At 40.0% G+C, this 14,174-nt stretch overlaps 1 protein-coding gene and 9 non-coding genes across 11 annotated transcripts in view; all 10 read left to right on the top strand.

Annotated features, from left to right (window-relative positions):
• Positions 1 to 5,136, top strand: part of LOC138020276 (sacsin-like) — a 71,658-nt gene extending 66,522 nt beyond the window's left edge. For both annotated transcript variants that reach the window (XM_068867313.1, XM_068867356.1), the window contains exon 9: positions 3,383 to 5,136. In XM_068867313.1, the coding sequence (XP_068723414.1) occupies positions 3,383 to 3,661 (279 nt within the window). In that variant the 3' untranslated portion in view covers positions 3,662 to 5,136. The remainder of the gene's footprint in view (positions 1 to 3,382) is intronic.
• Trnat-ggu (transfer RNA threonine (anticodon GGU)) lies at positions 5 to 76 on the top strand. Its single transcript has one exon. It is a non-coding gene; the product is annotated as a tRNA-Thr (tRNA).
• On the top strand, positions 384 to 455 carry Trnat-ggu (transfer RNA threonine (anticodon GGU)). Its single transcript has one exon. It is a non-coding gene; the product is annotated as a tRNA-Thr (tRNA).
• Positions 763 to 834, top strand: Trnat-ggu (transfer RNA threonine (anticodon GGU)). Its single transcript has one exon. It is a non-coding gene; the product is annotated as a tRNA-Thr (tRNA).
• Positions 1,142 to 1,213, top strand: Trnat-ggu (transfer RNA threonine (anticodon GGU)). The gene has a single exon. It is a non-coding gene; the product is annotated as a tRNA-Thr (tRNA).
• Trnat-ggu (transfer RNA threonine (anticodon GGU)) lies at positions 1,521 to 1,592 on the top strand. The gene has a single exon. It is a non-coding gene; the product is annotated as a tRNA-Thr (tRNA).
• Trnat-ggu (transfer RNA threonine (anticodon GGU)) lies at positions 1,900 to 1,971 on the top strand. Its single transcript has one exon. It is a non-coding gene; the product is annotated as a tRNA-Thr (tRNA).
• Positions 2,279 to 2,350, top strand: Trnat-ggu (transfer RNA threonine (anticodon GGU)). Its single transcript has one exon. It is a non-coding gene; the product is annotated as a tRNA-Thr (tRNA).
• On the top strand, positions 2,658 to 2,729 carry Trnat-ggu (transfer RNA threonine (anticodon GGU)). The gene has a single exon. It is a non-coding gene; the product is annotated as a tRNA-Thr (tRNA).
• Trnat-ggu (transfer RNA threonine (anticodon GGU)) lies at positions 3,037 to 3,108 on the top strand. Its single transcript has one exon. It is a non-coding gene; the product is annotated as a tRNA-Thr (tRNA).
• Positions 5,137 to 14,174: the final 9,038 nt, after the last annotated feature.

Raw genomic sequence — 14,174 nt, 5'->3', positions numbered from 1 at the left:
GGTTGGTTCAGTGGCCGAGTGGTAAGGCATCTGACCGGTAACCAGGAGACCCGGGTTCGATTCCCGGCTGAACACATTTTCACTCATTTCCTTTGTTGTATCGATTTCTGTTCCCATCCTACACTACTAATTAATACTTGTCAGAAATCACTGTGAATCGCCTTCTGAAGGGAATAGGTTGGTGATCCAAAGGTAAATGAGGCAGTTAGTTGTTGTTATTTCCCCGCTCAAACTTACACAATCATTTCATATATAGGGGGAAATTTACTGTGAATCGCTGATCAACTTGAGCATAGTGACGCGATCCTCACTGCAGAAAATGTGCGATTCTCCTCAGAGCTTGCCATTTAAAGGTCCTTCCAATTCGGCTGAATGGCGGGGTTGGTTCAGTGGCCGAGTGGTAAGGCATCTGACCGGTAACCAGGAGACCCGGGTTCGATTCCCGGCTGAACACATTTTCACTCATTTCCTTTGTTGTATCGATTTCTGTTCCCATCCTACACTACTAATTAATACTTGTCAGAAATCACTGTGAATCGCCTTCTGAAGGGAATAGGTTGGTGATCCAAAGGTAAATGAGGCAGTTAGTTGTTGTTATTTCCCCGCTCAAACTTACACAATCATTTCATATATAGGGGGAAATTTACTGTGAATCGCTGATCAACTTGAGCATAGTGACGCGATCCTCACTGCAGAAAATGTGCGATTCTCCTCAGAGCTTGCCATTTAAAGGTCCTTCCAATTCGGCTGAATGGCGGGGTTGGTTCAGTGGCCGAGTGGTAAGGCATCTGACCGGTAACCAGGAGACCCGGGTTCGATTCCCGGCTGAACACATTTTCACTCATTTCCTTTGTTGTATCGATTTCTGTTCCCATCCTACACTACTAATTAATACTTGTCAGAAATCACTGTGAATCGCCTTCTGAAGGGAATAGGTTGGTGATCCAAAGGTAAATGAGGCAGTTAGTTGTTGTTATTTCCCCGCTCAAACTTACACAATCATTTCATATATAGGGGGAAATTTACTGTGAATCGCTGATCAACTTGAGCATAGTGACGCGATCCTCACTGCAGAAAATGTGCGATTCTCCTCAGAGCTTGCCATTTAAAGGTCCTTCCAATTCGGCTGAATGGCGGGGTTGGTTCAGTGGCCGAGTGGTAAGGCATCTGACCGGTAACCAGGAGACCCGGGTTCGATTCCCGGCTGAACACATTTTCACTCATTTCCTTTGTTGTATCGATTTCTGTTCCCATCCTACACTACTAATTAATACTTGTCAGAAATCACTGTGAATCGCCTTCTGAAGGGAATAGGTTGGTGATCCAAAGGTAAATGAGGCAGTTAGTTGTTGTTATTTCCCCGCTCAAACTTACACAATCATTTCATATATAGGGGGAAATTTACTGTGAATCGCTGATCAACTTGAGCATAGTGACGCGATCCTCACTGCAGAAAATGTGCGATTCTCCTCAGAGCTTGCCATTTAAAGGTCCTTCCAATTCGGCTGAATGGCGGGGTTGGTTCAGTGGCCGAGTGGTAAGGCATCTGACCGGTAACCAGGAGACCCGGGTTCGATTCCCGGCTGAACACATTTTCACTCATTTCCTTTGTTGTATCGATTTCTGTTCCCATCCTACACTACTAATTAATACTTGTCAGAAATCACTGTGAATCGCCTTCTGAAGGGAATAGGTTGGTGATCCAAAGGTAAATGAGGCAGTTAGTTGTTGTTATTTCCCCGCTCAAACTTACACAATCATTTCATATATAGGGGGAAATTTACTGTGAATCGCTGATCAACTTGAGCATAGTGACGCGATCCTCACTGCAGAAAATGTGCGATTCTCCTCAGAGCTTGCCATTTAAAGGTCCTTCCAATTCGGCTGAATGGCGGGGTTGGTTCAGTGGCCGAGTGGTAAGGCATCTGACCGGTAACCAGGAGACCCGGGTTCGATTCCCGGCTGAACACATTTTCACTCATTTCCTTTGTTGTATCGATTTCTGTTCCCATCCTACACTACTAATTAATACTTGTCAGAAATCACTGTGAATCGCCTTCTGAAGGGAATAGGTTGGTGATCCAAAGGTAAATGAGGCAGTTAGTTGTTGTTATTTCCCCGCTCAAACTTACACAATCATTTCATATATAGGGGGAAATTTACTGTGAATCGCTGATCAACTTGAGCATAGTGACGCGATCCTCACTGCAGAAAATGTGCGATTCTCCTCAGAGCTTGCCATTTAAAGGTCCTTCCAATTCGGCTGAATGGCGGGGTTGGTTCAGTGGCCGAGTGGTAAGGCATCTGACCGGTAACCAGGAGACCCGGGTTCGATTCCCGGCTGAACACATTTTCACTCATTTCCTTTGTTGTATCGATTTCTGTTCCCATCCTACACTACTAATTAATACTTGTCAGAAATCACTGTGAATCGCCTTCTGAAGGGAATAGGTTGGTGATCCAAAGGTAAATGAGGCAGTTAGTTGTTGTTATTTCCCCGCTCAAACTTACACAATCATTTCATATATAGGGGGAAATTTACTGTGAATCGCTGATCAACTTGAGCATAGTGACGCGATCCTCACTGCAGAAAATGTGCGATTCTCCTCAGAGCTTGCCATTTAAAGGTCCTTCCAATTCGGCTGAATGGCGGGGTTGGTTCAGTGGCCGAGTGGTAAGGCATCTGACCGGTAACCAGGAGACCCGGGTTCGATTCCCGGCTGAACACATTTTCACTCATTTCCTTTGTTGTATCGATTTCTGTTCCCATCCTACACTACTAATTAATACTTGTCAGAAATCACTGTGAATCGCCTTCTGAAGGGAATAGGTTGGTGATCCAAAGGTAAATGAGGCAGTTAGTTGTTGTTATTTCCCCGCTCAAACTTACACAATCATTTCATATATAGGGGGAAATTTACTGTGAATCGCTGATCAACTTGAGCATAGTGACGCGATCCTCACTGCAGAAAATGTGCGATTCTCCTCAGAGCTTGCCATTTAAAGGTCCTTCCAATTCGGCTGAATGGCGGGGTTGGTTCAGTGGCCGAGTGGTAAGGCATCTGACCGGTAACCAGGAGACCCGGGTTCGATTCCCGGCTGAACACATTTTCACTCATTTCCTTTGTTGTATCGATTTCTGTTCCCATCCTACACTACTAATTAATACTTGTCAGAAATCACTGTGAATCGCCTTCTGAAGGGAATAGGTTGGTGATCCAAAGGTAAATGAGGCAGTTAGTTGTTGTTATTTCCCCGCTCAAACTTACACAATCATTATATATATATATATATATATATATATATATATATATATATATATATATATATATATATATAATATATATACATATATCGTCGTAACTCTATTTTATTCACCCAGGCTGCAGAGAAGGCCTTAAAGGCTGCACAGTATGATTACGATGCCAACAAGACTAATGTCCACAACTTGGTTCAGAACTGCAGAGATTTGGATGACAGTGAGTTATGTAATTTTGCCGGTCGGCTGGAGAATCTTGTTGGAGATTCGACACATATGCGTTACCCTGACAGAATGTGCTACCCCCAGATTCCTAATGATGTGTACAATGAAGAGAAGGCAAGAAAGGCGTTAGAGTTTGCTCAAAAGGTGGTGGAAAGAGTGAAAAACAGGATCCTGTGAGATAGTGAGATCTATCAACATTACGGAGAAAAATCAACGTCGTTTCTTAAAACTCATGAGGCTGAGTCACTGACATACGTGTACGTACATGTATAATAGCGGGCGAATAGGGTTTCTCTTAGATTAATCAGATATATGTGACAACCTATAGCGCTCGATGAAATTCCTAGTGAGGGGAACGAAAGCCTGCAGTGCGTTGTTGTGCAGTGCGACCGGGAAGACCGTGAATACCTGAAATATGTCTAAAACGCACAGAGGTTACTGTTGTTGGCGTAGCAAGAATTGTGTCAGCTTCGGGTTTTCCGGGTAACTGATTTAATTTAAGCTCATTCTGGTCGTTTTGGGAATAAAATAGATCTAGATAACTTGCAGAAATAAACTTTTCTAGCCAAAGAAATGTCTTTTCTTACCTTACAGCATCATTTTAAAGCAAAATTTGACATTTACGATTTTTTTGATTGCCTTTAAGCCCGACTAATAACGGTTATTCAGTTTGCGATTTAAGCGTGTGAAGTTCTCAAACTTGATTAGCTTAAAAACAGTAAGCATTCCTGATATATTTTAGGTGTTCACGGTTTTCCCTGTCGCACTGTAAGATCTGCGTTCAGATCTTCTCTTAAAATAACTGGATCACATCCCAAACAAATGAGGCAAATATTTCAGCTCGTGCTGTGACTGGAATTGGAACGGAGACAGTAATATACTTAAGGAATTACAGACTCCGTTGTCAAAATATATCGAGCGAAGCAGGCAAAAGACAACAGCACTTACTGCCTTGACGTCACGGTGCTCGCTTCGAAACTCGCCGAGATCCCTCTTTTTGCAATCATAAATGTGATAACGCGTCCTTCCGATGCAGAAAATTCATATCACTATGGCGATGACGTTGACTTTGTATCAGTCATTTTATGTTTTTTGTATCGCCAATTGCTTTTGTTGAAAATTAAGTTCCGACGATACCACTGACACATGGGGGATATATTAAGCTGATATAGCGATTTCCCTTGGTTTCTTTTTCAGGAAAATGAAACTTATAACTTGTTGGAATGCAATGCAAACAAGTTATTTTCTTTGGCAGTTTGGATACAGTCCCCATTTTTAAATTACTTTTTTCTTGCAAAACCTTGTACATTTAACCAGTGAGCTGTGTTCTCATCACAGTGAATTAAGTGAAAAAACCATTAAGATATTACCGTCATTAATTAAGGTACCCGCTGGAACGGCGTGTATTGGTGTTCAGGATGAGAGAAGTATGCTCAGGCTTTTTTTGATCACGAGACAATTTTCTTGAAGTTCAGTTTCAGTTATCACTGACAGTTTTATCGTTATTAATTTAATACAAATTACTCTTCGTTGGGTTTCAGCTATCAGAACCTCGCCTTTAGGACTGATCATGTAGCGCTGCAAAGCTGGGAAAAATGCAGCAGTCATTTGCGATAATTTGAAATGATCAATTAAAAGTAGCAATAGTCGAACCATGCTGTATCACGTTCTTTGACTCTACATTTGTGGTAGTTTCTTGTTCTCTAAGGAAGCGAGCCCGAAGGGTTCAAGCGTTGCCTTTGCGAGATCAAGCCCCCCTAATCAGAAGCTGAAATTGTTTTGAGCAGAACTTTTTTAAGTCCTTTGACTCCGCTTGTCAATGGCCAACCGGTCTGCTTCGGTAATTGGAGATTTTAACATTGTTGTTGAATTTTTTGTTTTTGATATCGTGTTCATAGATACGGTCATTCACTTCTCGACCTCTTAGAAAGACGGCCAAAACTGTCCGATACTATTATTAGCCGGAGACCTAATGATCGGCAACAATGGTGACCGGAACGTCATGCAAAATCACAAGTTCACGTTTTTGTTTAGTTTCCTATCTATTTTGACTTCAGGGTAAACTATTTACACAGTGAGATAGAGTGGCCAATCAAAACATAGTTTGTAATTGAAAATCTGAACACCTATGAGATGTAAAAACAAAGTTGAAAACACGTGGACCTGTATTATTGCAAATCATTATGCGAAGGAAATGGGTCCTAAATATGAAGTTTTGACTATCTGAATGATTTTGGGTTAGATTAAAGCGATATACTGTTGAAAAATCCAAAGTTATTGCTCTTCGTGTTAATGAGTAATGTAAACAGTCTTCGCACTGGTGAGTCGAAGGAATAAATTGGGTTAACCAGTAACCAGTTATTGTAAAGCTAGTATCGTTAACTGTCTGGGTTCACATGTAACACAAGTAATGGAAGATTCACGGAAAATGAAATTTGAAATGTTATGCAGTGGCATTTGAAGGTAAAATAAGTATTTGTAGACTTTATGCTTCGATGTATTGTGCAAATAATCAAGTATCTGTTCTTCTCTTTAATGGTTGATATTCCCTGACAAGCTTCTCACACTTCAGAGAGTTTGCGTCCACATTTTTATCTTTATTTCTGAAGAGTTTTAATACATGAAGCGAAAAAAATATGACAGACCGAGTGGCCCACAAGTTACAGTATTTTATCTTTTCTTCTGCCCTTACCATTCCGGAAACGAAACACTATTTCCTTTTTTTTTTTTAATAGTTTCTTGTTAAAACTTGTTCGTGATCATTCCAATTTATTCAACTTCAACAAATCAGCCAACATTCGCTGTAACTGGGTTGGAAGCAACAGCGTTTAGAGTGAGAGAAAAACTCGATACGGCGTATTCGCCGTTACGTGCTTAGTCTTTCCATAGAACTTATAATTTTGTAAGTTCACGTTGCCGCTTGGCAGAGAACTGGAGGAAGGGTTCAAAAGTTGAAATCGCAGTGAAGAGCGATATACTAGTGCGTCTTTGAAGACGCATAATGTGTGTCTCGCCTGTCTTTATATGCAGGAAGAATCAAGCATAATTTAACCTCCGTAGAAAAGTTTTCAGTTTCTTACGCGGAGTGATAATTTACAACCAAGATACAGACTAATAGTCAAGTTTTAAGAGTCTGTTTGAACTGCTCAATCAAATTTATTCAATCCGCATATAATTTATCATTTTTCCAAAGATAAACTCCATGATTTGAAGATCATATCGCAGGTAAGCAACAACTTAACATTATCGGAGGTGGCCATGGAAGCGGAATGATGAATAATTGCTTTAAAGAGAATATGAATAAGGAATATTTTAGCTTTCGAACATTCTGAATAAAAAATTTACAGTTTCTGTTAAAGAATAACGAATACGGATAAAAATATAATTGTTGACAATTCATAGTTAAGTAATGGCATTGGACAGCAGAGATAGAGGAGAAATAAGGCGATGTTGCCTGGTCGTTCTCCAATGGTGCTCACTAAGGAGGCAGGAATTTGCCACATTTTATGTAACGAGTCGTCTGCAAGAGCAATTTTTTCGCATTTGATACCTTTTATTTGCCACATAAAAGGTAACTCGCCAGCAAATACATTTTTCTTTTGGTCGGCACCAAGAACACGGACTCTGGCCACTTCCATGAAATTCATGCGCAGTCGTAGTGAAGGTCCACATTTGTGACTGTTGACAGCCACAATTGTTTCAATATTCTGAGTGCGTAGACAAGCCGGAAGTCCGCAAATCAGACTTCCTGCCTTTTAAGCGGCCAGAGTCCGTGTTCTTGGTGCTGACCAAAACAAAAGCGGACTCTGGGGACGAGATTGTTTTACCCCCTTCCCAACCTACGGTATGGGTTTGGGAAATCAATGATCTTGCAGGGGTGCAGGGATGGCGCAGTGGTGAGAGCACTTGCCTCCCACCAATGTGGCCCGGGTTCGATTCCGAGACTCGGCGTCGTATGTGGGTTGAGTTTGTTGGTTCTCTACTCTGCACCGAGAGGTTTTCTCCGGGTACTCTGGTTTCCCCTCCCCTCAAAAACTGACATTTGACTTGATTTACTTTCACTGTTCAGTTTCAGTTTACAGTGTCCCCAATTAGCGCTCCAGCGCTAAAACGACTAGATACTTAAATAAAGTTCCTTTCCTTTCCTTTTGTTGGAATCATGGCCGATGGGCGTGGTCTCCGCGCTCTGTGATTCCTTAGTTGAGAAGAGCCATACCTGGCCATTTAGGCTAGCTCAATTGCAACCATTGATGTCTTTTTAACACCAATACACCGGGTGATTGAAGATATTTGTTGTTTGCTGCTTCTACTCATGTTAAAGCGTTCGGAACGAATCGTCAAGTTTAAGCTCTGCCGACAGGCCAACTCCGAAACGAAACAAACACAAGAGCGAGAAAATGGTGGGAAACAAGGAGACCGACTCGCTTATCTCTATGCAAACACTCCTCGATAAATTAATCACCATAGAATCTCGTATGGAAGACAATTTCTCCAATCTACACTCACAGATCTCTGAACTTACGTGTGAATTCAAACAGGAAATCAATGTCGCCAAATCAACAATGAATGAACTAGAGATTTCTGTGGACAACCGGTGGGTCTAATTTGCAGGTTGCAGGTCGCATGCTGGTCGTGGGTTGCAGGTCATTGTTTCACCAATACAGAAAGTATCCTAAACATTCATAAAAGCTAACCTTAGGCCTAGCAACTTTTGTTTAGGCCTAATTAGGCCTAAGGTTAGCTTTTACAATGCATCTCGAATATTCCAGTTGAGTATCAAATAGCTGTTACCTAGTGTGCTGACTTATTTACGACTTTCAAACGCAACCAAAATTGGGCAAAACAGAACCGGGTCAATGGCTCTATCTCACCAAGCTAAGTATCCAAATTTCCTTTTTGTTGATGTTTATTTATTTAAGCATTATGCAGTTGTAGTCTTTCAAGTTTATTATGCTACACTTCCTTTACTTTTCATGCTACACCAACCCGCTTCGCTTAGAACTATCGTCTTCTTTTTTCGTTCCTTTACATTCTCGCAGCAGCCAATCAGCGGAAAAGTTAAATTATTTTTTGACCTAGTTTGTCGTGAGTCAACATAATTCCGTCGGAAGAAATCAGTGTTTATTTATAACTCCGCCTGGCTTGTGTTCCTATAAACCGCCATTAAAATGAACACCGTCAATACTGCCAATGCTTTTGACCTAAAATGCCTGTCACTAAATGTTAGAGATCTTAATAAATCGATCAAACGCCGAACCGTTTTTCGATGGTTATACAAACAAAAACATCATGTCATATTCTTGCAGGAATCATACTGCTCCAAAGATCTTGAACCTATCTGGGAAAACGAATGGGATGGCAAAGCTTTCTTTAGCCACGGCACAAACCATAGTAAGGGTGTCATAACACTAATTAATCCCTCGGTGAATTTCAAAGTTGAAAAAGTCATTCCAGACAACAAGGAAGGTTCATTATTTAAAAAAATTGTCACTGGATATCGTGATGAGGAAAAATTACTGCACAAAAAAGTGAATGATCTTCAAGCCAGAGCGCAATTCTAAGGAACAAAGTGAGATGGTGTGAAGACCAAGAAGGCAACACAAAGTATTTCTACAGCTTAGAAAAACGCCATCATGATATCAAAACGGTTTCAAAACTCAAAGTTGGAGAAAATTGTTACATAGAAGATCAATTCGAAATCTTAGTGTTATGAGTCGTTATATCGCTCCACCAATATCAATCCCAAAATTTTCAAAAACTCACCATTTTTTAATCCAGAAAACGTAACCGCACTAAGCGAAGAAGAGAAGAAATCTTGTAAAGGATTAGTAAACGAAGAAGAATGCACAAATGCGCTCAAGGACTTCGAAAATAACTCCGGGCACTGATAGTCTGCCATTTGAATTTTACCGATTCTTTTGGCCTGACATCTGTCATGATCTGCTAGCCAGCTACAACTTTGCTTCCCAGCATGGTATGATTTCTATAAGCCAAGGACGAGGAATAATCTAGCTTATCCCAAAAATTCCAAGGATTAAACTATTCTAGAAAATCTAAGGCCCATCTCTCTTCTGAACGTCAACAGAATTAAGTATGTTTTAGACAGGCAGACCCTTATCACTATAATTAAGGCCTTAGTTTTTAGTAAATTATATTATTGTTCTTCCGTATGGGCGAACTCATCTAAGAGAAACCTGAAAAAACTTCAACGCGTTCAAAATTTTGCTGCTCGCATCATACCTGGCACAACAAAGCACGAGCATATCTTAACAGTATTACGGGAGCTAAATTGGCTACCGATTCATCTTCTCGTTCAGTACAGGGATACAGTTGTCGCATTTAAATGCGTCAAAAGCTTAGCTCCCCCATACCTATGTAATACATTTAGAAAGAGATCTGATATACATTCCTTGGCAACGAGAAATAGTAATCTGTTAAATATTTCATTTTTCAAGTCGGCGTCCGGCCAGCGGTCTTTTCACTATCGAGCAACAACATCGCGGAATGCCCTGCCTGATGACATGAAAGACCTCCAGTTGGATCCTTTTAACTATAAATTGCAGAGCCTGCTTTGGGAGGATTTTTAATTTTTAATTTTTATAGTTTGTAATTTGGAAAAACAAGAGCGAGGGGTTTCCAAATATGGTACTTAGCACTGGAACATTCAACCAATCAGTTCGCACTGAATATTCGAAGCTGTGAACGCGCGTTACACGTTCCAACCCTTATGGGTTTCTGATTATTGTAAATAGATACTGAAAAGCCCTGATGGGAGTATTTTAATAAAGTTTACAGTTTACAGTTTACAGTGACTACAAGATTATCACTAAAGTTATAGCCAAGAGAATTGAAAAAGTCTTGCCAACGTTAATAAACCCCGATCAAACTGGTTACGTTAAAGGCCGCTACATTGGTGAAAATGTAAGGCTAATCTACGAATTAATACATTACACAGATGAGCTAAATCAAAAAGGTGTTGCCCTTTTCTTGGACTTCAAAAAAGCGTTCCATTCCATTGAATGGGACAATCTCTTAAAAGCACTTCAGCTCTTCAACATCGGCCATGAAATTCAAAATTGGACAAAAATTTTCTATAACAATGTTACTAGCTGTGTTCTGAATAACGGTCATGCTTCTACTTTTTTCTCCCTACAGCGGGGAGTCAGGCAAGGTTGTCCGTTGTCTGGCGTCCTCTTCGTTCTCGGCATAGAACTCCTCTCTAGATCCATAAAAAATGATCCCACTATTAAAGGCATCCAAGTCAACAAGCATGAGCCTAAAATAAGTCAATATGCCGACGACACAACAGTATTTGTTGGTGACTTCCTCGACTCCGTTACGAGTCTATTGAGGGTGTTAAGTGATTTCAAAGAGCATTCTGGTCTATAAATAAATACCGCTAAAACCGAAGCAATGTGGTTAGGCGAATGGAAAGACAGAACAAATGAATCATTTGGTTTTAAATGGCCAAAAGATCCTATCAACGCCCTTGGTGTTTTCTTTTCTTAAAACCAAAAAAGTGCGAACAGACTGAACTTAGGTGAAAAAATACTTAACCTCGAGAAAACGCTTAACTCTTGGCAACGGAGAAATCTGATCTAACTCTTTATGGAAAGATTAACATAGTCAAAACACTTGGGATATCTAAATTAGTTTATTCTGGTTCTGTGCTCCCTGTTCTAGATCGCAACATCCAAGAAATAAATAAGCTAATTTTCAATTTTATTTGGACAGGGAAGCCCCCTAAGATCAAAAGAAACACCATAATTGGAGAAAAGAAAAACAGCGGATTGAAAATGTGTGATTTTAAGAACATGGAAAAAGCGCTTAAAATAAGTTCGGTCAACAGAATTGAAGACGAGTCCCAAGCCTGCTGGAAAATAATTCCAAACCAGCTCTTGCACAAACATGGTGATCTAGCCTTCCTGACAAATTGCAACTTCGCACGAGTATATTTGACCTTGATCATGCGCTTCCCACGTTTGATAAAAAATGTTAGAGTATTGGTGCGAGTTCAAGATCTTAACGGGTATTGATTCCAAAACAAATCCTAAGAATGAAATACTGTGGAATAACAGGAAAATTCTTGTTGGGAGGAAAACCTGTTTTTTATCAAAATTGGTATGAAACCGGTATTACCAAGACACTAAACGACATATTAAACCCAAATCAGGATTTCTTGAAAGAGCAATGAACTTGCAATAAAATTCGTATGTGTAATCAAATGGCGACGAGTGAAATTATCAGAATTTTGACAAAACGCAAGTGAAATTATTTCCTAATTTCACGAGAAAACCATTTGATTACCTTTTAATGTCGTGGGTGACAAATTACGCTCACAACCGTAATTGTAAAATCGCCCGAGTACTTTATCCAACTGCTCGGGAAGAATCATCTCCAGGTTTTTTCAAGGCTATTTTCGTCACACCACTTCTCAAAAACTCTTACCCAGTTAATTGTGCTTTTTCACGTATTTAAATTTTCTGCCGCTTCTTTTAATTTCGTAACTTCTTCAATGGTCACTGTCTTAAATCTAGACTCTATCTTGGCTCTGATCGAGATACAAGAGATGTTACCATGGCAATTTTGTAATTTCACATGTGAAATTATAAATTAACGCTGAAATTTCGCGCCTAAATTAAGGAGTAATTTGTCACCCATGATATTGAATCTGAAAGTTCCTTTCACTCTATAGTATGGCCTAGTTAACGCAATCTCAAAAAATTGGAAAGCTTGTCTTAAAAACCCTAGTCCGAACGTCACACACGATACCACAGTCAACATCCTAAAAACAAGTTCTATTGACTCCTATCTTTTTTAAAAGATAAAAACAAAAGATAAAAGATAAAAACATCATCTTCATTCCTCCCACTGCTGAAACCAAAATTCTACCCCACGGATTTACAGAAAATAGCATCCAGAAGGTTTAATCTTATGCCATTTTCTGTAACAAATGAAGTAAAAATAATAATGTCTCAGTATAAAGTGATTCATAACGTGCTTCCAACCCATGCTACACTTAATCGAGACGGCATTTCAGAAAGCCCCATAGGCAACTTATGCAACGCAGAAGAAAAAAAACGTTGCATCAAAAAACAAATGAAACAGTAACGTTATCCATAAGCCATATACTCTACGGCTGGCATTACAGGACAAAGCATTGGCAAGTCCTAAATTATTGTCTACTGAAAGCCAAATATTGTAATTTATGCGCAAGCCTTCGCGGAGAGGTTTTACATTTTCAAAACTTTCTATCGCTCATTCCCGGAAAACTTGAAATTCTTAAAGAGATTGCGACTGCAAAAAAAGCACTTCCAAAATTTTATCGCACGTGGGCCGCCTTACTTTAATTTTAGCGGAGCTCAGAAGGCGCGCGTGAGCGCGGAGCAACATAGTTGAGAAAAGAGGGTAACCCATCCATGCGACAAATTTTGTTTTTTTAGCCATGACGTCATCGATCGTCCGTACGTACGTACGTCCGTCCGTCCACCTCTCCATGTATGCCAATGTGACCAGTATCACGTAACCATATGGGCTCAAGTTTAGAGGTCATTCAGGAGGCGTCCCAGGAGGCAACTCTCCAGTTGGCACTCTAGCTAGTTAAAGCATACTTCTTTGATATTGGACATCAATGTTATGGTCAATTGACTCCTGTCAACACAGCGGTCAATTGAGTGCGCATGTGCGTGGTTTAAGCACTTCCGGTCTCTTTCCGGAACACACTACGGAACGAACTGTGCGTGAGTTTGTGAATGAAATATTGCTGGGAATTTTTTTTTGGTGGATGAATCATTTAAATGACTTACCACGTATGACTGAAGACCTTTGCGGTAGTAAACGCAAAAAAGGGGATCCAGTTTGAGTAAAAGTGCTTGCTTTATACTTTCGTTGTGGTAAGGTGAGTAAAAAGTAAACAAAGGACTTACCCCGTAAACTATTTCTGTTTCCTCGGCTCCAACTACGATTTACGTTTATTTTACTTTATTCGGTTTTGGGAAAGACGAGCTACAATTCGATGTGGGCTAACGATCATTTTAGCACGATATTTAAGACAATTTCAGGTAGATCTTTAACCACTGAAAGCTCACTTCGTGGAAAACGTGATTACATGTGGTGAAATTAAGAAATTATATGATCGAGAAGGAAACAAATGTTAAAGTGCTTTTCGAATTCATTAACCAGTACACATGATTTTAGTGTCTTCAGTTCATCACGTGCCAAGCCAGAATATATTGTGCAAAGATTTAAACATCTTAAGAGCCATAATAAATTTAAATACGTGTAGGAATAGCAAACTCAAACTCAGCCTATTAATATATATACCTGTAAAGCGGAAATTAAGAAGGCAAACAGAAGAAATGGTGTACTGTCTAGTCCAAGGATTAACTTTTAAATTAGGTCTTCTGAAATCTCAAACCCTGACTAAAGGAAGTTGACCTTGTTTCATTCCAGACAAAATCCCTACTCACCCCAAGTGGGCTCAATGTGAGGGCTAATGTGGCAGGAGGTCTAAAAAAGCCATAACCTGATAAAAAAAAAATAGTTTCAGGCCAAGCTAGCATTCCAAGACAGATGGATGAGTTCAAATCAAAAACCCTCTGTGGAAAGGTTGGATATTGTCAGGAAAAAATGGAAATAGTTGAATTGATTGAGGAGTATTTCACTAGTCACTAACAACATGGCACACTTC

The sequence above is a fragment of the Montipora capricornis genome, chromosome 1 (genome assembly GCF_036669925.1).
Source record: "Montipora capricornis isolate CH-2021 chromosome 1, ASM3666992v2, whole genome shotgun sequence".
In the NCBI taxonomy this organism is placed as follows: Eukaryota; Metazoa; Cnidaria; class Anthozoa; order Scleractinia; family Acroporidae; genus Montipora; species Montipora capricornis.
The sequence above is the reverse complement of the archived record's forward strand: the minus strand, read 5'-3'. Positions and strand labels throughout refer to the sequence as shown.